General features: G+C 37.6%; 1 protein-coding gene across 1 annotated transcript in view; it reads left to right on the top strand.

Annotated features, from left to right (window-relative positions):
- Positions 1-15,237, top strand: part of Pak3 (p21 (RAC1) activated kinase 3) — a 108,997-nt gene extending 93,760 nt beyond the window's left edge. The window contains exons 17-18 of the mRNA XM_051177968.1: positions 9,305-9,442; positions 15,104-15,237. Coding sequence (XP_051033925.1) covers positions 9,305-9,442; positions 15,104-15,193 — 228 coding nt within the window. The 3' untranslated portion in view covers positions 15,194-15,237. The remainder of the gene's footprint in view (positions 1-9,304; positions 9,443-15,103) is intronic.
- Positions 15,238-27,133: the final 11,896 nt, after the last annotated feature.

Below are 27,133 nucleotides of genomic sequence, written 5' to 3'. Positions count from 1 at the left end.
TTCTTGGCCTAGCTGGCCTTATTTGGGACTGGGAAAGTATATTCACTGAACCCATGAGAAGCACCCACTTTTCCTTGGATTCTAGTGACCAGACAGTGTTGGAAACTAGACAGTCATGCAACTCTAGGAATGGTATGAAAGAACACTCAATTCTATTTTGAAAGTTATTCCAATCTGTCACCAGTTTACCATGTACAGGCTTTGCAACAGGCTGAAGGAAAAGGGAGTGAAAAGAAGATAAGATGTCACTATCAAGAGTGGCATGCACTTGTGGGGGGCAAAATAAAAAAAAAAACCCAGTTAAATGGTCAGGTAGACCTAAAGATGTCCTTATGATGTAATTTAAAAGCTCTGAGACATTTTGAAAAATCACTTAAAACCTTTCTAAACATGTTTCCCTTCTATAAATAGGGGTAATATTCGTCTTGCTGAGTCTACATGAAAATTAGCTGAATAATGAATGTAAATCACCTAGCCCCATGTTTAGCTCATTGTAGAAAATGCATGTGGAAATCCATGAACGTGAACGGAAAAGAAAGGAGAGAAGAGATATTTAAAGTTCTTCTTCCTCACTTATTTAATGGATTCACCATTCCCCAGAGAACTTTTTTCCCATCAACTTACTCCCAAGGCAAGGAAGATTCTGCACAGTTCAATGTAATTCCATAAATAGTTAGCAATGAACAGAACAATTCCAAAGTGAAGGCTCAGGCGTTTTTTTTCTTGTGCTTGATTCAGCTGAGCAAACTGTAAATATTGATTCCCGATATACATTTGATATAAAAAAATTGACTATTTCTTTTTCCTAGAACAAAAAGATTGAGATTTTTAAAATGTAAATAAATTGACCCAATTTGCTCATAAAATGCTTTTGAAAGCTCAGAGAGTTATTAGCTGTACTGATGTTATGGTTTGGTAACCCTTCTAGAGACGGAGAAGAGACAGCCTCCTTATTAGCCCCCACCCCCCTGCCACTGCCTGCATGCCCAGTGCTTTAAGTCTACACTTGATGAAATTGGCTTTGGACATGTTGTTCTATGACCCATGGGCAGTTCTGTGCAGCCACCAATAATTAAGTGTTTCATTCCTTCTGTTTGCCAAAGTAACTGGGGTTTAAAACAAATCTGACTTTCTCCGTGAATATGCAAATCATTGATGTTTTATTGATACCACCGCCGTTTCTGCTAATGGATGATATATTTTGTTAAGACTTGTGACCATAAAGACCTGATTCTAAGGAGATAGTTATTTCTGCCAAACCAAACTTTGATTTGTTTTCCTTATGAGCACAAAGTAACCTTTTTTAAAAAATTATATTTACACTCACACATAGTAGGTTAGTTCTTATCAGGCTGTGATGGATTTTGGTACTTGTGAAATGTCTCAGTGACATCCACTTAAAGTCCATACAGAACCTTTTATAATCCTATTTTATGTATGATTTTCCAGCCCCTTTAAAGTGTTTGCTTCCTGCCTTTGTTTTAAGCATTCGTGGGGCTGTATCAAGCATTAAACCACTGGAATACACTTATAGCTACCAGTGCTAAAAGCAGCCTATGCCTTGCTTTTACATTGGAGTCCTCTGTGGATTTTAAGAGCCCGTGACACTGGATTCCATACCGTAGGAAAAGGTGGAAACCGTGACTGGGACAAAGATATATGTCAAGGCCTTAATAGAGCACTGTTTAGAATGAGAAGATCTCCATCCTTGTTTGAGGAGTTGTTTAACCAGGGACTTATACTGCTTGTCCTTGTCCATTTCCTTTAAGAAATCATAATCAAGAGTATCAAGGCCGAGTTGAAATCTTGTTCTCTTTTCCTCACTTTCAGACTTAGCAGTCAGTAACACTATATATCTTAGAGTCTTTTGTGTTGGTGCGATTAAGGGAGAAAATGTTCAAGTTCCTAATTTGGGGTTTTATTCCACCATTATGGGGAAGTCAACAGGCAGTGGAAACTTGAAGCATCCAGTTACAATATATCTACAGTCAAGAGAAAAGTAGATACAGTGAATTAATAATTATATGCTAGCGCTCAACTAGCTTTCTTCCTTCTTTTACAATATAGTGGGTAGGCCTTCATATGTCAATTAATGGAATAAAGACTATCCCCACAGACACGCACATAGGTCAACCAAATCTAGACAATCCCTCACTGAGATGTTCTTCCCAGATGATTCTGGATTATACCAAATTAACACTATCATTATCAAAAAGCATCAATGTTAACTAAGTATAAATCTCCGTCATATGACATTTTTAATCAATTTTTCCTCCCAAAAACGGAGTTCATCTTTAATATAAGCTATCAGCTGAGTGCCTTGCATATACTGGAGCATAATGTAGCCATGGGTGTGACTATATGTGATTGAGTGCATTACCTCTATGGCTGTGGAAAAAGAAGGGTAGCAATCCAAATAAAGGCCTACTGGCACATTAAGAGGCTTCCTACCTTCCTCTTTACTGGCACTTAAATGTCAGATTTCTTACTTTTTCTCTTACAAACAGAGTGTGTATGTCTGAAGGCTATTATGCAAGATGAGAGAAGCCCTAGCTACTGAGCAACAGCAACTAAGGGCCAAATTGCATCTTGTTCCCTCCAACCACTGGAACCTGTGCTGTGGATTGGAATGTCTGGGTTTGATGGCGCGTGCTCATTTGGAATTAAAGTCAGACATAAACTTCCTGAACACCAGAGAAGCAAGCATGCTTTGCTAGCACTCAGTCAATATTGTTTTGAATGTATTTCAGGGAGAGTTGGGAGCATTCCCTTCTTTTTCCATAAGCCACTGTGGAACAGCAAGCTTTATTGATGGGTTGTTGACACTCCTCTTCCTTTGAAGGCTTAACCTATGCCTAAAAAGGAGGGGAGAGTTGGGATAACTACAAGTAAAATAATTATAAAATAGTAAGAATATTTCTTTTTAATAAGAAAAAATATTGCCTGTCAAAAGATAGGAAGCCCTTAAGAATCATTGCCTGTCACGAATTCGGCATAAGAAAGTGGGACTTGGCCATGTGAAAGCTGCAAGTTTCATTTAGATTATATAGAAGCAGACAGTTCAAACTGGTGAATTATGACCCAGAAGAAAGCCAAGGGAGAAACTGATTCCATAGAAAACTAAAATCCAAGAAACTAACCAGGCAAAGAAAAGGAAATATTTTTAAATGTGGTGATCAAGAAACCATTGTTGGCCCAGAAAGATTCCCATATCCTGTGATTTTTCTTATCATTCCTCAGAGTACTTACAGGCGAGGATGGTTTGGGTATAGCCCAGGGACACATATGCCTGTTCCTCTAATAAGTACCATGGCATTGGCTAAGGAGTCAAGTCCTTCAAAATCAAAGATCATTGTGAAAAGCGAATCTTGGGCTGTGGTTGTACATTTGCCCACTGAAATATCCACTCATATGTTTTATCTTATAGCTTTTGAAATATGAATTCACCAAGAAAAGTAGGGTTTTCCTGAAATTGAAGATTACTTTTGACTTTTGTTTTTGTTTTGATTTAAGGCTTTTCTAACTTGGTCACAATATCATTTTAGAAAACCATTTGCATCCTGATAAAAAGATACATGGAAAGCTCTTAACTGAGCCACTCAGCACACTATGTTATTTTCATCAAGGCAGTCTACACCAGGGAAAAGCCAGCATTTAAATCATTGGTTCTCAACCTTCCTAATGCTGCGACCCTTTCATACATGTTGTGATGACCCCCAACCAAAAAGTAATTTTGCTGCTACTCCATAACAGCAATTTTGCTGCTGTTACAAATCACCAGATGTGTGGGATATCAGCTATGTGGTCCCCAAAGGGGTCTTGACCCACAGGTTGAGAAGCTCTGGTTTAAATATTATTCTAGGAACTAAGCTGACCTTTTTGCCATGCCTTTTACCTTTCTTCCATGTCTTTCCTTTTGATGATGGAAAGAAGGAATTACTTCACCCTCAAATGGCAGAATTCACTAGCACTCCTCATCAGGGAGATGCTGATGAATGGGAAACAACTAGAAAAAGAGCTTACTGGTGTCTCTGCCAACTTTATTGATTATGTGATTCAAAGAATGAATTCTATTCCAAGGCCTATCAGTCAGGAATCCATTACCTTATATAGATTACTTCTTGCTGTGCCTCTATTTCCTTCTTGCTTTAGATGCTTATAATTTGAGCAAGCTGTTGCCTTCTCAGTGTGAACTACAAAACCCTAGAATTGAATGGAGTTTCTTGGGCTTCTGAATGGAACAAGACAGATATGGTACCTAATGGGGCTCTTGGTTCCCCTGAAATATTTCCTCTTTAATTCACTTTCTGTATTGGACTATCAAATGAGATTTACTTAAAGACACAAGTTTGTGGTTCTGTGTGCTTTGGCTTTGGGGTAGCTTTAACTTTGCCTGGCCCTTCCAGGAAGACTGTAGTGTTGTCTTTAAGTATGCTTTCAGAGAAGTGATCTCCAGAAAGCATCGCAGACACTCCTATCTCATCACCTCCAGACCAAATCTACCTTCTAGACTGTAAAGATCATTCCACCCCCACCCCACATTACCAAGGGGAAAAAGTTAGATAATGGTGTGAAGCATTCTGTATGTTAATAAGAAAGAGCACTGCCATGACACAGTTCATACAGGGATAAAATGATATGCAATTAAATATATAAATGCAAATAAACCTTGAGCCAGAAATTGGGCATGAGCTAATGATATGAGACATACAAATGTTGATTATTATAGTCATTTTTCAGTGATATTTATTTCTCATTAATTTACTTACAACTTTTAAATGTCTTGGTTACCAAACAATAACTGTACATAGTAATGGGATAGAGTGGGGTATTTTGGTGCACTGATGAAATCAGAGTAATCAGCATTTCCAACTCCCTATCATTTCAGGACCAGAGAAATGGAGCAATAGCAGAATGAAGCCTAGGATACAGGTTTCTTTGACATCACCTATTTTCTGGCCTTTATCTTTATTTCCTTGTCCTCGTTCTACCAACTGCCTTTCCTCCTATTGTCCCTTGGCACCTGCCCTTGCCTTTGTTTCTTCTGTTTCCTCTAGTTCTCACAGCTTCTCATTCTTTTTTGACTTCCTGAACCATTCTCCTTTTTTTTAAATCTATATTACTATCTTAACTCCCACATTCAAATGTCCTGTAGTTCCAAACCTTGAGTGTTGCTAAGGTCATGTAGGGTCACATCATGAGTGCAAGTTGCCTGCTACACACTTCTTAATAAGAGATTCAGTATCCCTCCATAAGAGATTCAAATGTGCACATGGGTTGTCAGAGGCATCTGGAATTTATTTTATGGCATTGGCCAATGCTTTGTGCTTGGAGAAAAAAAAAGTATTCCAAAGCTAGCCTGACACATAATCAGTCAGTACTACCTAATTATCTTTTATTAACAACCTGTAAGGGGATAGATCCCTAAGTTCATTTTAAATAGCTCCTTAAGGATTAAGCAGCAAAGCAACAGCTCCTTGTAATTGGGGGACAGGTAAGAATTTGTATGTGAGGCAATATAGATGTAAATTAGCCTACAATGCTTCACACTGTGGTGTGAAGCTTAAACAAAGAATGGCATACAGTAGTGTGCGTATATAGTGGTTTCTCTCTGTAGGCTGGATTCTATTAACCTGTTTGGAAAAACAAGTGTCAGAACCTCTCACGAAATCCATAAATACACCAGGGTAGCATTGTGCTGTGGCATTTAACCTCTTAAATCCCAGGTCATGAGTAAACTATATCATAGCATGTCAACTTGCCCATTGCCAAATCTTGCTCATAAAGCACTGAGTAGAAAATTCTAAAATGAGAAAGGAATTGGGACAGCAGAAGGTTGCAGGCACCAGCCAGAATACTAACAGACTATATAAACCCCCATTATACACACACACACACACACACACACACACACACACACACACACACACACACACCTCTCATTGTCTAAGTTGTATACTTGTCCTTTTTTCTCCATTTTCAAACTAGTAGAATGATTGACCAAAGAAGGATGCATTTCTTCTGTACAGGGAAAAACAGAAGGAAGTATGCCTCATTTCTTGAGTTCCCTTATCTGCCTCTGCCCAGAGACTGTAAAAGCATAGAGAGGGTGTCATGCAGTAGTTAATTAAGAGCATGGAGTCTAAACTTAAATAATTCCTGAATTCAAATATTGATTTCTCCATTATTAGAAGTATGACACTGGGGCAAGTTGTTATTTTTAACCCCACAAAGCAGTTTCTTTCCCTGTTAGTTGATGATCATAATACCTACCTCAGAAAGTTGTTGTGTGGAATCTGTGAGCTAATACTAATCAGTAAATCAATTTTATGTATTCATACTTGCTATGATCATATGTAGACTGAATTTGACATATAGATGAATTAACCTTCTCACTCTTGTTCCATGATAATTGTCCATTCAGTAGATATTGTGTAGACTTGGTTGGGATCCCACTCAATATGCGTAACATAATTTCCATGGGAAAATGGACCGTGAATCCCAAAGGCTCATCTTCCAAATGATTTCTCAACCATACCCTATCCACTTCGTAAATTGTTTCATTATATTGTTACTGAGACTTATAAGCACATTCCCATGAAAGTCTCCTAGTTTGTTTTCCAATGACTTAACGTAAACTTTATAAACTGCTATATGAATTGAGGTCACAAACTAACGCTTTTTAATTAAAAAAGTACTATTTCAGCATAGACTTAATGGAAATTTATGGGTTACATATGGATTGTCTTGAGACTTCTTTGGAGAAATGTGGTAATTTTTGCAGTGAGGGCTTTGATCTTTCTCAACTGAGGAAATTGCCAATAAGGAAAATTCAATTATTTCTCCAATTAGATACACTGATTTTCTCTTAGTACTTGGGTTAATTCAGTTGCACATTAGGGGTAGTGAAAGCTTCGATGGTTGCATGTTATTGTCAAGATATCTATAGTTATCATAGGGATGTCGACAATACTAGAAAGTTTTAGTTATGTTAATGCAGTGAAAAAATCTACCGTTTTAATTTTACCAATTGTATTTTTATATAAATATAGTCTATAATTCATGGTCCTATTTTGCCTCACCTAAGAAAAATATACCCTAGTTAATGATCTAATATGCTATAGTATGATGACTTTCCCTGTTCAGTGCCAGGAAGGGAAGAGAATTTTTTGAAATTGTGGAGTTTCTTGACACATTTTTTTTAAGTTCCTGGGAGCACTTGTTATCTCCTTTTCATCTATGCATTTGTCTGAATCAAATACATTATGCATAGTCTAATCCAGATATACCTCCCTTTAATAGTATGCCCTTATGTGCACTACTTATAAGACTTTCTTATTTCTCCCTTAGTGAGTAGTGGTAGTCAATATGATCAAACACCAGGGCTTGCTAACTCAAAAATTGTAGTTTTTCCAGGTGTTGGTGGCACACCCCTTTAGTTCCAGCACTTGGGAGGCAGAGGGAGGCATATCTCTATGAGTTCGAGTTCAGCTTGGTCTACAGAGCTAGTTCAAGGACAGGCTCTAAAATCTCTACCATTTCTCTCCACCTTCTCCTTTCTCAAATTCTTTTGGGAAGTAATAGGAGGCAACACCATGTGAAACCTATATCTTTGGACGATAGGTGGTCACTAAAACCTTTTAAGTAGATGAATGAATGACAAGTTGAAACAAGCGAGGAGATATAATTGTTAAAGGGGGTGGGCTTAAGAGCAAAATGATCCAAATAAGGAACATGAGGTCAGTACTAAAGCTGTCTGAGAGAAGTCCTGATCTCAGGCAAAGATGATGGTGATAGAAGAAAGTGGGTGACTGTGAAAGCCATAGATAAATGTTGCATTGGTAGAACCTAGTAGAAGCACTGTTAAAAGTTGTCAGGTTGGTGGTGTGAGGCAGGGGAACCCAGGAATGATCCTGTGCTTTCTTGCTTATACTAGAAGCAACTAACTAGCCATAAAATCACTAGTCTGGTTTCTAATAGCTCATTTTCCTTGAATATCCAGTTGCTCTTTAAAAGTGGCATATGATCACACATGCCCAAATTTATTTTCTCCAGTCTTCTTCAACTAAGGCTTGCCTTTGCTGATAAAACTTTTGTTGTCATTGTTGTGTTGGCTACAACTGTATTTGTGTCTCATTAACAAGGCAGTGAGTAACAAATTTCTTTTTTATGAAGACAGCCTCCAGCTTACACACAGGGTGTTTTCCAAAAGTTCATTTTAAAGTTAATTATTTGGAACCTCAAGTACATTTTCCCATAGAAACAGCCTTATACATAGTCATTAGGTTCCCAGGCCAGTTCACAAAGGCCAGTTTAGTCCATAACGTAACTGAATGTGTGGCTTTTTTGCAGTGGAAATTAGGTAGAAATAATAGTGTTGCAAGTAAAATGAAAATGATAATTGAAAAAAGAAATAGTCTGAGGATTTTGCTTTCCTCAAAAGGCAGTGTTTGATTAAAAGCACACTTAATATTCAGAGGACAAAGTACAATAGATGAAAATTGGATGTCACAGCTTTTAAAATACATTTTAAGTGATGTTTCTGGGTAGGAGGTTAATAATAATAATAAGTATTGTGTCCATTGTAGAAAAATTCAAAAGCTGAAAAATATATTCTAATGTATTTTAAAGATCAAGTTGCCAGTAATTGTAATGCCAGAGAGAGCTACTTTTAACAAGTCGGTTTGTCTTCACTTTTCTCTTAATCTTTACAATTTTATAGGGCATGTTCTTTGTACAATGTGAAAGCTTTCAGAAAGGCATTTTCATTCATATGCTAGCATGTACTTGTATAACTGATCCCCATTCATCTATCCTGTCCCTCACTACTCATCCACTTTCTTTTCTTCAGTAGTTCCGCTTCTACTTTCATGTTATAGGAAATCTAGTTTTCATTTATGAAAGAAAACATGATATTTGTTTCTCTGGGTCTGACTTATTTTGTCTTCCTCACTTCCATACATTTTCCAGGAATTACATTATTTTTTTATTTCTTGTGTTTCCTTCCATGGTCTAGCAACAGTTGTTAAGGTTCATCCACAAGACAAACTTCTATTACATCAATAACAACTAGTACTGTTTGTGAAGGAAAATCAGATCAATAACCAACCAGGTTTATCAGTCAGCTCTTAAGCTATTAATCAATACAACTGATGCTCATTCCCACTTTCCAACAGAAACCATGCCCATGTTATTCTCTAAAATGGACCTTTAAAAACCTATAGTATCAATAAGAACATTTACTTATAACCACGATTTTACTATGTATATTCTGAATATATTTGGATATATTTTTTCTTTATAGGCCTTATATCTGATAGCCACTAATGGAACCCCAGAGCTCCAGAATCCCGAGAGACTGTCGGCTGTATTCCGTGACTTCTTAAATCGCTGTCTTGAGATGGATGTGGATAGACGAGGATCTGCCAAGGAGCTTCTGCAGGTGAAAATGAAATAGGACAATTACAAAGAAGGAGTTGCTATGTTGAACTTTTTCATGTCAATGTAAAACAGTAAGAGATCTCTGTTGAGAGACATGAAGTGAGAGTTAGGCCACTGCCATTCAATTTTAGACCATGAACACATAAATATATGTTACGGGCAGTTTTCCTGCCAGCCTGGTCCCACAGCTGTGTCAGCTCCAAATAACACACAGAGACACTGTATTAGATATAAAGCTGTTAGCCTGTTACTAGCATTTTTATTGGGTAGCATTTTTATTGGGTAGCTCTGTCTTAAGTATTAACCCATTTCTATCAATCTAATTATCTCCATGTGGTCTTATCTTACCGGAGAGAGGGTCCAGACCTCTTACTCCTCTTAGTCCTACATTTCATACCCTTCTCTCCTACATCTCCCAGAATACTCCTTGTCTCCTAGTCTTGCCTATCTTGCTTCCTATTTGCCAACAGTACTTTATTTATTAACCAGTAAGAGAAACATATTTACAGAATGACATCTCTCATCATCTCCTCATTTCTGTCTAAAATAAAAAGAAGGGTTTTAACTTCAACATAGTAAGATATCCAACAAAACAGTTGTCAAATAAGAATCACAGTTAACAATATTTAGTTCATGAACATTTAGCAAGATTTAAAGAAAATATTCTATTATCTATCCTATCTTTGTGAGTCTAAAGTCCTATATGTAACTTATCGTTAATCCTAACTAAGGAAAACTATAACAATAGCTATCTGTCTTCAACTCCATCAAAGACCACAGAAGGATAATGTATAAACTCTAGAAATGACAGACACATCTCACTACCTGGTCAGTCACCTAAAGTTCTTCTGTGATGTTCCTTCTTTAGCCTACAGGCCACAATGTGTCTGGAAGACTTTTCGAAAAGTAGGAAACTTTAAACTGTCCATCTGTATTGGCAGTTTGTCAATAACTTTTCTCTGTGTCCTGCAAAATGTCTGGCAGACTCTTCCATGAAGCAGGAACCCTACAGAAATGTCCATCTTGTTTCAGCAGTCACTTTTTTTCTGTGGGTTCTGCATGTCCAGTTTATACAGCATAAAGTCAAACAGTCCAGGCAAGAGCAGTATCTTGCCCAAATGCCTAGTCTTGCCATATTGAGAGCAAACTCCATAGTGATTTCTTTGAAATCCATCTTCCTTTCTGACGCAGGTGGTGTTGCCAGGAGCATTTATGTCAATAAAAACCCTAAACCATTTTAAATGCCATATTCTGTAGGTCGTTGAAAGGTTTGAAGAATGCCTACCCATTTGAAATATATTTCTGTAAATATAGAAAATCTAACTAACTTAACTATAAGTTTTTACTATTATAGGTGACTATAATCAGTACTAAATAATAAATTACATTTTTAAATGAGTTATATAAATACAATACCTAAACAAGAGGAGAAATATACATATTACAAATTTGACCTTAAATTTCTATCAATAAATGAAAATCCATTCCAAAACAAAGTATTCATTTCTATACCATAATCCCCTTTTTACCTTTAAAAAGAGATTGGTTGTGGTCATTAACTATTTATAACCAACCCCATATAAATGAAAACAAACATTTATAAACAATATTTGAGAATTTGGGTGTTGTTTCCAAACTGCTTCCTGCTAGTAGGGGGCACTGTCTTGGGGATCTTAAGAAGAAGCAGAAATTCTGGCTATAGTGGTCTGCAAGGCTGCCTTGTCCCAGCTGTTTTGAATGTTGGATCACCTGGGACGCTGTTTCAGGGCATCTTGCTTGATCAAACCATGTTAGTCTGGAAGGATTCCACAGCTTTTTATTTTTTGTGGAAAGAAAAATAGAAATTCTTTTCCACTGTAACCTGTCCTTAGACTTAAATTTGGAAGTCAAAGAATTTTTAAAATATATAAATTGGATTAATTCAGCAGCATTTATTTTAACAGTTGTTGCTATTTCCTCTACTCAATAAAAGACAACACAATAGCATACAGTATTCAGACTCTCTGTGTACTTTCCATCTTCACATGGCTTTTTATTACTCTATGTTTTTTTTTACTTCTATTTTTTTTCATTTATTGAGATAGGGTTTCTCTGTGTAACATTGGATGCCCTGGAATTCACTTTGTATACCAGGTTCACTTTGAAATCACAGAGATTTGTTTGCCTCTGCCTCCCAAGTGCTAGGATTAAAGGCATGTGCCACCACACCTAGCTACTCTCTTTCTTACTATTTTTTAAACTACTTTATCCTGTTTATATTTCTTTTCCAAGCCTATGTATGTTTTAGAACCCAGTGTAAACCTTTAGAGGTTTTTCCTTAATCTGAATCTGTCTTTACTGTAAATCTTTATCTTTTTTTGGCCACAATTCTTTTTATCTGGTAAGCAACACTGGTGAAATGAAAGCCACAGCTGTTTTAGCTACTGTCTATCCAAGATGGCAGGGCTACTTTTACCACCAGTTCAGAGAGCTATGCTCACTGCTTGGTCTATGCTACCAGCTTGGAGATGTGGTCACTGCCATTGCCAGCTCTCATACACACCATTCAGTTGTTAGCAGGGCTTCTTAAAAGCCTTGTGGTTTTTTGCCAATATGCTGAGTCAGGAAACCTCTCTTAAAGGAGCTGCCCAAGTCTCTGCTTGTCTCTAGCAAAACAGAGTCCAGCCGAGAAAAATGTTGCTACCAAAAGGACTAGTTTGTCTCTGTTATTTTGTTTTAAAAATCCTTTTTTAAGTTTTGTTATGTTTTAAGTGGACATTCTTGAGTGTCCATGTTGCAGGTGCCATTTTGTTATGAGTATTCCTGCCAGAATGGTCCCAGAGCCATGTCAGCCCCAAGTAACACACAGAGACACTGTATTAGATATAAAGCTGTTAGCCTGTTAATAGTATTTCTTATTGGCTAACTCTGTCTTAAATATTAACCCATTTCTATCAGTCTAAGTGTCTCCTTGTGGTCTTACATTACTGGAGAGAGGGTCCAGACCTCTATACTCCTCTTGGTCCTACATTTCATGTTCCAGGATCTTCCTTGTCTCCTAGTCCCACCTATCTTGCCTTCCTATTTGTCAAAAGTGCTTTATTAATTAACCAATAAGAGAAACATATTTACAGAAAGATATCTCCCATTTATTACATGGCTGCTTTGCCTTTTTCCAGAAGAATTTGCATTTTAGTCTATATTTTTCTTTTGTTCTTCCTGAAATCTTATTCTACAAGTAAAACAAAACAAAACAAAAAATACGACATTTTGGTACTGAGGGATTTTTTTCTAAACAGGTGCTCTTAGCCAGAGGTAATTTTCTATATAATTATGCAATTATTTCCATGACATTTGCCACTCTGTTTTACTGATCAAAGCCCTTTTTTGTTTGTGATGCCAAATGGCAGACACCAGCTTGCCTGGGTGAATACCATCCAGTGGAGAGTGCCTTTATAAACATTTGTCCTTTTAATGGCTCTTGGGATCAATATATAGGATGATGATTGGGCCCTGTCACCTCCCAAATGCTTTATGTATATAATCACATTCAGTTCTTACAACTATGTGTGGGAGTTGTTGCTCTATTTTTCGGATTTGGAAATAGAGGCTCACACAAGTCTTGAATGGCAAAAGAGCTCTAATTTGAGCCAAGAATTGGCCACTTTTCCACCATACATAAAATGAAAACTAACGTAGACTTTTAAAAGATATATTTATTTCACAAAGCTGCACATGCCCAGGAGTACACAAACAGGTTCACTGAAAGGGAGCATTCCTTCAGGATGAATATCAGGACATGTGGGATCTAAGAACAACAACTGCTTGTTCTCGCTGTGATGTTGACTATGTAAGGCCATTAACCAAAAGGTGCATGCAGTATTGGTATGAAGAATGCTAACCGTAGACCCACTATATTCTTGCCTACTTCGTTGTATAGAAAATTCTGTTCCAATTGATTCTAACATCCACCTAGAGACAAGAACTCACATCTGGGGGAAAAAAGTCCTTGATCCCCGCTTATCTTATTTAGAGGAACCAAAAATGCTGCACCATTGCACCATCCATCTTCTGCTACATGTGAGCACTTTCCAAATGATCATAGTGTCATAACATATTGAATATGCAATGATGCTTTGTTAATCTTCTAATCAATCCTCTAATCATTGGTTCAAAACATGAACTTGTAAATGCTCCACGTTCACTTTTTTCTGAGCCTGTTACTACATATCAGCCTGATATGTCTCATACCGTTTTTACAAGGATGCCAAAGATACAGGATAATTAATGTAACCACACAGATAAATAGAGCATAGAATCAATTGTCTTTTATTGTTCTGACTCTGGAGCTCCTGTAGCTTATATCACACAGAATGACTCTGTTGTGGAGATTTTCATATACCTTTCAAAATGTTGACTTAAAAATGACCAACAAATATTCTAGAGCAATGGTTCTCAACATGTGGGTTGCAAGCCCTTTGGGTCACATGTCCGATATCCTGCATATGAAATATTTACACTATGATTCATAACAGAAGCAAAATTTCAATTATGAAACAGCGTCGAAAACAATTTTATGGTTGGGGGTCACCACAACATGAAACACATTAAAAGGAAGGCTGGGAACCACTGCCCTAGAAGAAATCTGCAGCAACCACTGGGAAAGGAGGATGGGAGTGCAGGGAAGACATCAGGGAAAGATACATAGGAATACCTTTATAAAACTGATGATGGGTTGATACTGTGATGAACATAAGATCTATAAGAATTTAAGTAGCAAACGAAGCTAATGAGAGCTATATTATAGTCAGTGAGATGTAGGAAGGGGAAGTAAGCATGGAAAGAGGAGAGTCAGTAGGCCTGCACCAGGGAAAGGCACACACCAAGGAAAGGCATGAACAGGGAAAGACACACACCAGAGAAAGGCACACAATAGGGAAAGGCATGCAAGGAGGAAAGGCAAGCAACAGGGAAAGGAATGCACCTGAAAAAGGCATGCACCTGGGAAAGATCTGAGGTAGCAGAATGCAGATCTGCAAAGAAACAAATGTTTGAAAGAAGGAAAGGAGATTCACTTGCCCCGATTCTTGCAGATGAGCCAAGAGACGTGGTGGAGGCTCAGCTATTGGGTTTGGCAGCTAGCGAGCCAAGGGTTTCAGAGTCAAATTGATTTTGATGTGCACTTGAAGGTACTTTTTCAAGTCTGAGAGCAGCTCCAACACCATTCATCAGTTTAAGAAATGTAGAGAGTCTGGCCATTACTGAGTGAAAATTTCCAAGGTCTATAATGAAGAGTTTCTAGCTGTGCCAAGTAAGTTTGCATAGGATTTCATGACATGGAAGGGCCAAAAAGAAAAATTCTGGACAAAAGCTATCAGGGATTTTAAAAAAAATTAAATAGTTTCCCGTGAATGTTCAAAATACAATTTGAAAGGGTGGTGGGCTCATGCAGTATTTTTCAACCTGTGGATCATGCCTCTTTTGGGGTCAAATATCCGATATTATATTATGGTTCATAATAGTAGCAAAATTACAGCTATGAAGTAGCAGAGAAGTACTTTTATGGTTGGGGGGGTCACCATGACATGTATTAAAGGGCTGCAGAATTAGGAAGGATGAGAACCCCTACACTAACTGGAAAGTGAGAATTCTAATCATTCCTCTTTCTTCCTTCCTTTTGCAGCATCCATTTTTAAAATTAGCCAAGCCTCTCTCCAGCCTCACTCCTCTGATTATCGCTGCAAAAGAAGCAATTAAGAACAGTAGCCGTTAGAACTTCGAGCCTTACCCCTCACCATCTCCCTGATGAGTAAGACTGAAATAAAACTCTGGAAACATGGAAGAAAAGACAGTCAAATGGGGTGGGGGTTCTTTACCTTTAAAGTGAATAGAAACTTCTTATAAGCCTTTTTCCTACTCCCTCAGACTATTTAATTTATTTGTAACCCTGAACCGCAGCCCACACAGGGCAGCAATGTTGAAGTGGCCGTTAAGTGGTCACTTCCACCGTGAAGCGAAAGAGCCAGTAGTGAATCCCCTCATTTTGTGCATTTACTTTGAAGAAAAAGATTTCTCAAAGATGCACACTCCCTCTTCATAGTGTTGTGTTTGTTTTTAAGTTAGAGAGTAGTCCCTCTTGCATTCGAACCTCTTTCAAAACTCCTTACCCAATGTGATGTTTTTTTCACTTGCATTGTCATTAGATGTCCAGAAAAAATTAAAAGATGTCAAAATGTTTTTTTAAAAAAGAAACAAAAAAAAGCAAAGAAAAAAACAAAACAAAACAAAAATGAAAAAAAAAATAGAACAAGTGCTGTGTGAAGCTGTGGACGTCCATGCCCTAATAGAGTCGCAATTTTTTCTTCTTCTGTAGTGGTGGCTTGGTTTGTGTACCTATTTTTCTGCATTTGTATTGGAAAAGGTTTCCATTAAGACATTTTCCAAAAGCAGAGAGGAATATGAGTGTTCAGGATGGGCTTTTAAAAGTTGTCTACACAGAGCTCTATTGGGAGATCCTGTCACATTTTACAAGAATGTTTATGTAGTAGTTGATTTGTTATGTAAAGCAGCTTGTTGGCCTCTGTGATAACAGAAAAAGGACACACACTGAAAATGTGGCAGCGCTTCTGGGTGAGTCCAGGCCCTCAAACTAGGATCTCCTGATAGGAGAAACCTAACTTACACAAAGATGGGGCTTTCTCTGAGAGCCAAAAAGGAAAGCGCAGAACTAAGACAATAAATAAGCAAAGATAATAGTGAATTTAATCCTCTCTTGTGCTCCTGTAACATAGGCATTGTACAATAGGCGCATTGTGAGGAGATAGATCCATTAGCTGTCATTCTTCGTGATAAAAATTATTCATTTTGACAATTTGTACCACTTAAGAATTTTTTAAAAATCAAGAGATAAGAGATATAGTGAAGTATTTGACTCTGTAAGATACAGGAAGTCAGTGAAAGCAGCATCCCAGTCAACTTGGTTCTAAATAATTGATGTGTATTCCCTACATATCTCCAATCTCTTTTTCAGGATATGATGTATTCTCATTTAGTTACTTGGGCTTTTGTCCTTTTAAAGCCTGTTCATAAAGATGCTCAAAGCTTACCACGAAAATCATTTTAATCTGTATTCATATATCCCAAGAACTATCAGTCCAGCGGAATTCCTTTTGTGGCTTTAGGAAAATTCCAAAATTTTACTATTGTTTAATTATATATATATATATATATATTTATTAAAAAATTCATTAGTTGATTTTTTTAATCTTCTGAGAGTAGAAAACATCTGGAAGGTGTCTGCATAGAAATGGATATGCTTCTCCTCTGAGCATCTAGACAGTTTTATGAATTCTAGAAAGATGTTTCTTGAAGCCTTTGAAAAGCCAGCAACCTATGCTATATAACCTTTCTTAATTTGTAGAGATAGAAAATCTTAATAGAGTTTACCTACATTCAGCAAGAGGGGAAAGAGATCAATGACATATGCCCTTCTCCTCCATAAGGTACACTGTCCATTTAACCATCCACCCATTCCTTCAAAGGAAAGCACTTTCTCTAGAGATTCGGCTGATCATATAGTACATATATTTATGTTGAGAGGACACCACTGGTGGATTTCCTATTTTCCTACATTATAAAATTAGGGTGGGTCTTGACCCTTCCCTGAAAATATCCACCGTGGAATAAAAGACAAACGTGAAAAGAAAATCAAATGATTATATTAATTTCATGTTTATTTTGCAAAGAGGTATCTGGGCCTAAAAATGTAAATGTCAGGTCTCCCTAGTGAGAGAGGAAGAACCTTAATTTTTACATTATTTTATTTTGAAATTAAGGATTTTCCCTGTAGTGCCAGGGAATTCCACAAAATACCTGGGATGCAAATAGAATTCAATTGATAGTTACGCTTTGCTAATTCAGAGAGTTCAAACCCTGGTTGGGAAGTTCAAGACATCAATTAACATCCTATGCATGTTGTAAAATCCTTTGTTGTTGTTATTGTTTATTGTTGTTGTTGTTATTTAAAGACCCTGGAGCAGTGATCCTTCAGATCACTGTTGGCAGAGAAATGGCTGCTCTTTATGCTCTCTATTCAGCATATTAACAGTGAGGGGCCAGGTACCTATTTATCATCACTTTGTAGTAAGTTTTAAGAATCTGTTCCAATAGGCATTACTTGTACAAATTTATATCTATGTACATGTTCAAATGAGAAGAGATTCTAAAGTCTTTTTCTGTGTTTAAGACTTACATATATTTCTAATAAGTATTAGAAAGGAACTGTTTCTCATGCCAAAATGATGCTGAAGGATCCATATTTGGGATACTTAAACAACTTGTCCTCCAGAGTGGTTAATAGTTTATTCCCTTTCCTTGATTTTTTTTTGAGCTCATCTCAATCCAGGTGAGTCTATCCAGATCTTTAATGTTGCTAGTGTGCCCTGAGACATTTGTGGGCACATATTTGAATGTTGATTCAAAAGCCTGAGAAAGGAATAGGGCAGTGGGAAAAGTCAGGGAAGGGTGAGAAGCACAGTAAAGATTATTTATTTAAGAAAGAATAGAACATAACTATTATAGCAATGATCCAGTTCGTTGTCATAATCCTATGAGGATTAGGGGATGACATAATCCCACTGAATCAGTTACCATTTTGGGAAATGACTTCGTTCTTGATGATCTTGTCTATGTGTCATTGTAAATATTTGTGTGTCCATGTTCCATTTTGGCTACTGGATGGCCAAGTCACATGAAAAGATTTAACTCAAGTATTTATTCTTTAATTGTGTTATTCAGCTTTCTTTCAGGCTTGTGAATTGCACCTACAGTGTTTCAGTTTAACCACCTAGTCCTCACATCTATCTCTCCTGTGAAGCACATTCCATTGCTAAAAGAAAAAAAGAAAAAAAAAGAAATATAAATTGCTTCTTGTTTTCTGTATAACTGTTTTTGATAGTTTGAGATGTTTGTCTATAATGGATATTTCTCACCTCAAAGATCATGTAAATAATTATATTCACTTCCTCAATGGGTCATTTATTTCGAATGAGGCTGCCAGTTCTCAGAGAGAGAGTCTATGAAGTCACTTTTAAATAACACAAACAGGGACTACATATATGTAAAAAGAAGTGTGCATATGGATAAAGACTGGGAACACAGATCATTGAAATTGGTTGTGTTAGGGTGGTGGGATTATGTGAATTTTTTTTCTTTCAGAAATATTCTTTCTTTGATATTATTATATTATTAATTTAAATAAATAAACAACAGAAAGAAAACTATAGAAACATAGAAGAGATGCCAGGAGCAGATGCTTTCTGGCCATAGCCCAGAGCATGCAGGGCACAGATATTTCCTAGTTACAATTATTCTGTAGGCTTTATACTTGCCTAGGTACTGAGGTTGGCACATGCTCAGGTATGGCACATGCTTTCTTATGAGATTATTATCTAAGTCAAAACTAAGGAGATGTCACTGCTAGAACTCCAAATGTATTCTGCTATCAAACAATCTGTCCTCAGCTTTGGTACGGCATACAAGTGTCTATTTTGTGTGCCTTAGATCAGAGAGCTGACAACTTGATTAGCCCCTTTGATACTATTTGTTTGAGGTGCCACCTTTCTAGATTGTCTTAAAAGACTTTCAGTGTCAAATTTGGAAGAACAGAAAGACAAACTAGCTAGTTCCCACCATTTCCTTGCAAAACAAGATCTATCGTTCTGGAAAAATTCTTCTTTAAATGGCCAAAGGCAAATCCCATTGGTTTCAATAGAAATTACCATAGACAATTAAACCTAACTCCAAAATTCTTCAGAGAAATATTTAGGATAGCCTGTCAGCATTCAGTTCCAGTCTTATTAGTTTTGGCTTGGAATGGTCTCCTTGTACTCTTGGGCTGCACAATTATAGCTTGTAGTCAGCAATTGTGGTTTTTTAAGAGAAAGAGAGACCGACTAGCAAAAGAGAAGAAATTCCTTCTAAATCACCAAAGACATTTTAGGTGAGAACTTCAATAATGTACGTTATACAGTGTCATTCAAAAGCAGACCCTACCCCAAGATTTCTCTCTTTTACTTAGCTATTCACAATACATATAGAAGTCTTAACCTTGACATCCCGATCAGATCTTGTCATTTTCTGAGCTTATTGCAGTTAATATTCACTTAAACAAATGAACGGCGTGTGGTATAAACATCTCCCAGTCTTGGAAGAAGAAGCCTGAAATTCAGCATTTGTAAACCGACAGTCTAATGGGCCTGGGATTTGTAATATCCTTAACACACAATACTGAACATATATTTGCATGTGGATTGGAAAGGGAATAAATAGGGCTTGGAAATAAGGGAAATGTTTCTCTTATGAAAGAGTGTTTTGCATAAAAGACATTTCTATTATAATTTTGGTTGTTTAGCTTTCAATTTTATCACTCCTTTTCTGCTTCACACTCCTTTAGTGATCAAATATATCTAACCCAACTTCTCATGCATGGGAATGTCTGTTTATCATTAAACAGTATCTAACTGAATCTGCAAATGTGGGAATCGAGATATCATCATGTGCACACCTCTGACTATAAATACATTATCAACTTGTAGCATTTACTGCCACTTAATCATTGAACTTGAAAGGTGAACCTACAAAATCTAATTACTGCCATCAGAGTCTCCACAGAAGCTGCCATAGGGTGAATGTTGTCCTGTAATACCAACAGTAAGGCAACTGCTGTGTTCACCTGATTCATGACCTAGGAAATCCTGACAATGATGTTAAAGAATGAGTCAGATGTAGTAGAAGTAATCATGCCCAGGAAAGAGCTATAGATATTAACATGGGCATTTTGCCTGATGTGCTGTGTGACCTTAAGTAAATCACTTAACATTTTCTGTTTATTCAACTATAAAATAAGGGTATTGAATTAACTGCTCTTCAGGGTCTTTCCAAAAGCTCTAATATTTTGTGGGGTAACTGTTTGCCTTGCAAATTTAACCTGCCAAAGTGATGGCAAATATCACAAACTTAAGCCTGGATCTTTTATGTTGCAGTTACATAGAACTATATAAGATGGGAAACCGCAAATAAATGAAGTTAACAGCACCAGAGAATGTTGATCAAACTCATGGAAACCTTCCAACTTCTTCACAATGGTTTTGTTTTTATCTCAATGTCTTTTTTCAACTGAATGTTCCCAGTTTTCATTTTCTATACACTGTATGTAAAGTCTGGTTTCCATTAAGCTGTGGCTAGCATTTGCTACTAGAACAGAAATTCACTGTCACATTTCATAGAATTTAACTGTACTTGGGTCTCTCTTCCTATAAAGCAGTTATGGGCCTTAGAACATTAAAGTAGAAATGGCACAGGATGGCAGAATCCAAACATTTTAATGGCTGAGACCACAGAGTGGACCTATGTACTTGCAAGTTGCAAAAAGATCAACAGAAAGGAATTGCATGCTTTTAGCTAACAAATTAACTGTTGGGATTAAATAAAAACATTTCTCATGGAAACTCCCATAGCAATCGGCTAGTTATATGAGCATGCTATTAAAAAGAAGATAAACTAGAAGTTAGTTTGGTGGATGGTCCCTACTGTCTGCCTACAGCAGAGTGCCAACCAGCCCTGAGTGTGAAATTCAAGTTCAATGTGTGTGCTTGTGTGTGGTGTGCTTTTTGGACCCGCATATACTATATTCATTAGTGATGGTAAAATCTTTCACCATTAATAGTTTAAGTTTAAAAATCTCAGTACATCTGACAGAAGGAGCCAGATCACATGGATACTGATGTCTCCTGGGGTTGAAATCACAACATCCAAATAAATTAAATTGAGGAGGATCTTCATTTTCACCATTTATCAGAGTTGTATCTCATTTGGCTGTGCATTACTTTTGTCAAAATGTGTTATTTGTAAACCCCATGTGTAGTGAAATTCTTCTGTAATTTTGGATTAATGGTATTTACGGTCTTTTGTTTGTTTGATTTTTCAGTAAGTTATTTCTTTTGTAGACTTGCTGATGGCATGATTCCATCCCTCTGCCCTCAGCAGCTGATCCTTTTGAGGATTTTAATTTCTGATATTTTTATTTTAAATTGTGGTTGAAGCAATAGAAATTTGAAATATGGATTGTGCATGACTGTGTCTTGAGTGTAAAAATATTGCAGTTTGAAACTTGGACCTAAAGTATTGCAAATAAAATGACAAACATCAATGATATGTTGTTTCTTTCTTCTGTTAGTCTGCTATCACACCCTGATTTTATCAGTCATTTTGCCTTTTTTTCACAGTTTGGAGGCTATCACTCTCTCACAGGAATATAAGTGATAAAATGGCCAGGATTTTACCAATACAGGAGATGATGCCCCCAAGGAATCTTCCACTAACTAACTCAGGTTCTCTCTTTGGCCTTTACATAGACTAGTTCAGAGAAGTAAATGTGTATGTTCAGTATAGGGCAAAAACCCTGGTAGATCCCAAAGGTAGATGAAGGAAAAAAATCACCATGAGAATTTACGCATTACAAATGCTTGAATTTTGATCTTTCTTTTTTGTAAATTTCTGAACATAGAATGCCACATTCATGATGTTCTGATTTGTCTTATCTATCTTTTTCAAATATTTACTTTTATTCATATGTGTATGTGTCTACTTTATGTACAGATGTTGTAGGTGCCTATGAGGACCAGGTAAGGGCATAAGATCTTGTGGCAGCAGAGTTCCAGGCAGCTGTGAGACTCCTGATGTAGGTGCTGGGAACTGAACTCTAGTCCTCGGCAAGAGCAGAAAGCACCATTAACTGCCGAGCCATCTCTTCAGTTCCTTGTATATTTTATCAAGATCCTTTTTTAGTTTTTCATTGTTATACCCACATCCAATTAGTGCTGACCCATAAACACGTGGGTGTGTGGCTGTCTACTGAAGCATGAGCAAAGGAGAATGACTCTCCTTTCCTTAGCAACCATCAACTGCCAGTAGCTCTTCCAGTATGGGGAGGGCCCCTTCCTGATCCATGATGGAATTTTGATTGGCTTGGTTTTATTCAGGTCTTATGCAGGCGCCAGGCCCAATTAATACACCGAGACTCTGTATTTGATAATACTCTGTGAGTTTATGTGCAATAGCCATGTCATACAGAAGTCAGCATTTCACAGCTCTGTTCTCCATCTGCCAGTTCCTACATTCTTTCAGCCTCTGCTTCCATGAAGTTCAATGGGCCTTGGTTGAAGGGAGGTTGATATAAATGACCTATCAACAACTGGGAACTCATAATTACTTGTGCTTAACAGTTTGACTAGGTTATGAGTATCTGCTTTAACCACTACCCTCTGCAAAAGAAGTTTCTCATCCATAGTTGAGAGGATCACAAATCTATGGCTATACACATAAGTGATTAAAATTGCAGACAGACACCATGGCCATTTAGCAAATCAAAAACAGTAGTTTCCTTATAGAGTCTATGATTTCCTTAGTCATAGTCTTTTGACCAGAATTACAGTTGAAGGCATGAAATCCCTCCATGGGTAAGACCTCATACCCAATCTGAAAGCAGCCCATCACTCCCATGACTTTCATAGGACTACCCCATCAGTGGGACCACTTTGCCATCAGATCAGTATTGTATGATGCAGTGTCCAGTACTGAGTAAAACTACTGATGCCTTTCCTGCCTCAACAGCCTGCACACAGAAATCAAACTTTGATACTGTGCAAGCTAGCCAACTTGGAGAGAGTATCTTGGTAGGTTTGGGGTTAATTTCTCTGTTTCTTGCATCCAATGACCTATTTTCAACAAATGATGGTACAGAATATGAATTACTATTCCAAAAGGGAGCAATGGTTGCACAGTGAGGAAATACTAGACCAAAGAAAGACTAAAATCTAGCAGGGAAAACTCTAAATCTTATCATTCCATGTCTGATGTCAGAGGGTTTTGATGACTCTGCTCCGCCCACCAGCCTTGCTTACTACAACATACTTCTATCATTTGTGCTGGTTTATCTCCATATTGCAGTTCTACTTAGAGGATATCCCATGCATCTGGCATCCAACATCTTGAAGTCTTCACAGCTTCACCCAATGGCCTCTCAGGGCCTCTTGCCATCTCAGGCCCTTCATGCAGTACCCATCCTGCCCCATTGCCTGACCTCAGTGACTCTCCTTAACCACGGAAGAAGATTCCACTATCCCTTTACTTAAGTATCTTTCAGGAACAATGTGTAGGATACTACCAAGTTTGACTGCCCCCTTAGGGTGGATCCTGGCCTCCTTTAATCACATTCTCAGCAGATTTGCTTTATTGTTGTTTTTCAGAAGGAGAAAGTTCCTTAAGCTTTTTCTCTTTCACAAATTGGAAGGTTAGCTGGGTAGGTTCTTGCTTGAGGATACTCTTTATTCCATTTTGAATCAGACCTTATTCTCTTTCAGTACAAGCTTTGACACAAATACTGAATTTTCTGCCCCTTTTTCCTTCAAACTGTACATTTGTATTTCTTTAACCCAATTTGTTCTTACTATAGACATATATAAGAGTGATTACTTGCAACCATGCCATGGATACAATATTGGAATGTGTTGAAATATACTCCACCAAAGAAATTAATTCATTGCTTTTCAACTTAGCCTTATGCATATTCTTAGACCAAGGGCAGAAGCAGCCAGACTTTTTTCAAAATATCATAGAAATGTCTTCAGTTCTAGTTGATGTTAAAGTCTTTGCTTCCCTCTGAGCCCTCTTGAGGCTCTGGAGATTACTGTCTTCCAAGCTTCTACTATGATGGTTTATTAAGCTCTGCTTACAGTATTCAACAAATTTTCTAGTCCAAAGTCTTCAATATTTCTACCAAAAAAAAAAAAAAACACCACGTGATAAGGACTATCAAAGTGATACTCAACTCATAGTACAAGCTTCTGTCTTGGTTATTTTTCTATTGCTGTGATAAGACACAATTGTTAGTATTTAGGCATCTGTACTGGCCTGTCCTTGGGGTTCTGACAGGATATGCCCTCAGTTGCAGTCACTAAGAGCACCACCTGTGCATATTCACTATGTTCCCTTTTAAAAGGGCCCTACCAAACTCCCATTCTTTCTCTCTCCCTATCTCTATCTGTTTGTCTCTTTCTCCCTCCTTCCCCTCTTTCCTCCCTCTCTCCCTCCCTCTTTCTCCCCGCTTTCCTCTCTCCTACTGCTTCTGTCCCCGAAGGCCAGTCTTCCCTTTCCCTTTTCCATGATCATTTTCCCTAATAAAATATCCCTCTGCTTGAACCCTGTCACATGGCATCTTTCTCTAGTGTGCTGCTTTTCTTAAATTACTTAAAGACAAGTTATAAAAGATTGTTTGACTTAGAGTTTCAGAGGACTAGAATACATGGCCTTTATGGTGGGGAGCAGGGCAACGGGCAGGCAGGCATGGTGCTAGAACAGTAGCTAAGAGTTTACATCTTGATCTACAATCCTGAGGCAGAGAGAGCTAACTGGGAATGATATGGGCCTGGGAAACCTCAAAGCCTGCTTCTGGTGACACACCTCCTCTAAAAAATGACGACCTTCTAATTTGGCCCAAATAATTCCAGCATATGTAGCCAAAACACGAGCCTGTGAACAACATTCTTATTCAAACAACCACATCTTAATTTTTAGAAATATACATTCCCACAAAACATAAGAAGCAAGGCTACATTAGCATTAAAGAGAAATGAGAGAGAAAGATGAAAGAGATCTCATTTCATGCAGATCTACAAATATCTCAACAGGAAGTATACCAATAAAAGCAATAAACTATGGGGTACCTCCCTTTTGACATTTCAGAGGTCATGATAACCAGACACAGGCTGGCTGTTAGGCCCATCCTCAGCCCCAGACCTACTACTTCTGGTCATCTTGCTGTCAGAGACTTCCTCAAATCCTATATGTCACCAACTTTTTCATGTTAAGATTTCCCAGCTTGTCTTTTTGTGCTTCTGGGGTCTCCCTGAGTGGATACAGTATTCAAATACCTTGAATGCTTCCCTGTGAGCATGTATTGACTGACCTCCTTGGACTACAGTGCCACACATGAATAAAACATACATCAAGAAACAGCTTTTAGTTTTACAACCTGTAAAATCAAATTGCTTTATTTGAAAAGACAGAAGACAAAGTCAAGTTCTAACAATATTAGGCTATAGAATATGATCTTTTAACAACTAATTGCTACAGTAGGTATAAGTAAGGTTTTTCTCTCTAAATTCTCTTGGACAAATATTAACAAATGAACTTAAAGCCTCTTTCCAATTTAAATGGTCATAACTGATGGGATTAAGGTATCTTAAATCACTCAAATAAAATAATGGTACTTCTATAGCTTCAGATAGAAAGAACTACGGTAGAATAGTATTCCTACAATTATTTTCCTTTTGCTTTTATTGATTCTTTGTGGATTTCCCATCATGCATTCTGATCCCAGTCATCCTCCTGTCTTCTCACATCTGCCCTCTGCCCTTGCAACCTCCCCCATCAAAAAATATTAAAAGAAAAACCAAAACCAAAAAATATCAAATAAACAAAGAGACAAAACCAAACCAAACTAAAAACAAAAAAAGAGAAGAAAGAAGAAGAATCTAGAATCTTGATATGGAAGCTGCAGTGTGTACCGTTGAGTCACACAGTTTATCCTTCAGTCTGTTCATCTTTACTTGCACGTGTCCATTGCCAAGAGTCATTGATATGGCTGGAGCCCTCTGGTTTCTGCTACACCACCAATAATAGGCTCTCACTAGGGTTTCCCTCTATTATCTTGTTGTCCCGTGTCATGGAGATCCTGCTGTTTTGCATCTGTAGCTTTGTCCCCTTCACAAGCTCCAACAGTTTACAGATATGTTGGATGTTCGGGTGAGCCAACTCATTGTCCATGTTCCGGACTTGGGTGTTAGCTGGGTTCAGCGGCTCACTAGCTTTCCCTCATCGTCACTCTCTGAATGAGTTACCCAACACTGCCTCAGCTAGCTCACCCAATGAGATCTATAACAAGGATGAGGGGACAGTTCTACTAATCTCAGATCCCAGTGCCCCTCACTCATAGACAGGGCCAGCTCTAGTCTACTGCCCAGGTCCACCACAACTGACACATCTTTTCCAACAAGGCCATGCCCCCTAACATTTGCCAAAGAGTTCTACCAATTACAAGCATTCAAATATATGAATGTTCATTCAAACCACCACTGGGAGTGTCTTTCTCCGTGTGTTGTGTGTGTGTGTGGGGGGGGGGGGGGTAAGGTGGCTGTGGAAGCCATAAAAGAGCATCCGGTTTAGTGGAACTGTAGTTAAAGATAGTTGTGAACCTCTTGGTTTGGTTCTGGGAACCCTATCATGTTCTCTGGAAGAGAAGGGAGTGCCCTTTTATTTCATTGAAAAAAAATGATGCCATATATTTTGATCATGATTTCCCCTCACCCAACTCCTCCCAGATAATCCCCACTTCTTTCCCCACCCAACTCCATATCTTTCTTTTTCTCTGAAAAACAAATGAAAAATAATATAAAAAGAAAAAAATCAAGAAATACACACGCGTGCACACACACACACACACCTCCAGTAATGAGATTTAAATTATTTTTAAATTACTTACTATTTTTATGTGTATGTGTATTTTGCTTGCATGTATATATGTGCACCACATGCATGCAATTCTAGTAGAATCCAGATGATACCAGATCTTATAGAACAAGAGAGTTACAGGCAG

This window comes from Phodopus roborovskii, unplaced genomic scaffold (genome assembly GCF_943737965.1).
Source record: "Phodopus roborovskii unplaced genomic scaffold, PHOROB, whole genome shotgun sequence".
Lineage (NCBI taxonomy): Eukaryota > Metazoa > Chordata > Mammalia > Rodentia > Cricetidae > Phodopus > Phodopus roborovskii.
Note: the sequence above shows the minus strand (reverse complement) of the source record. Positions and strands in the feature narration are given on the sequence as shown.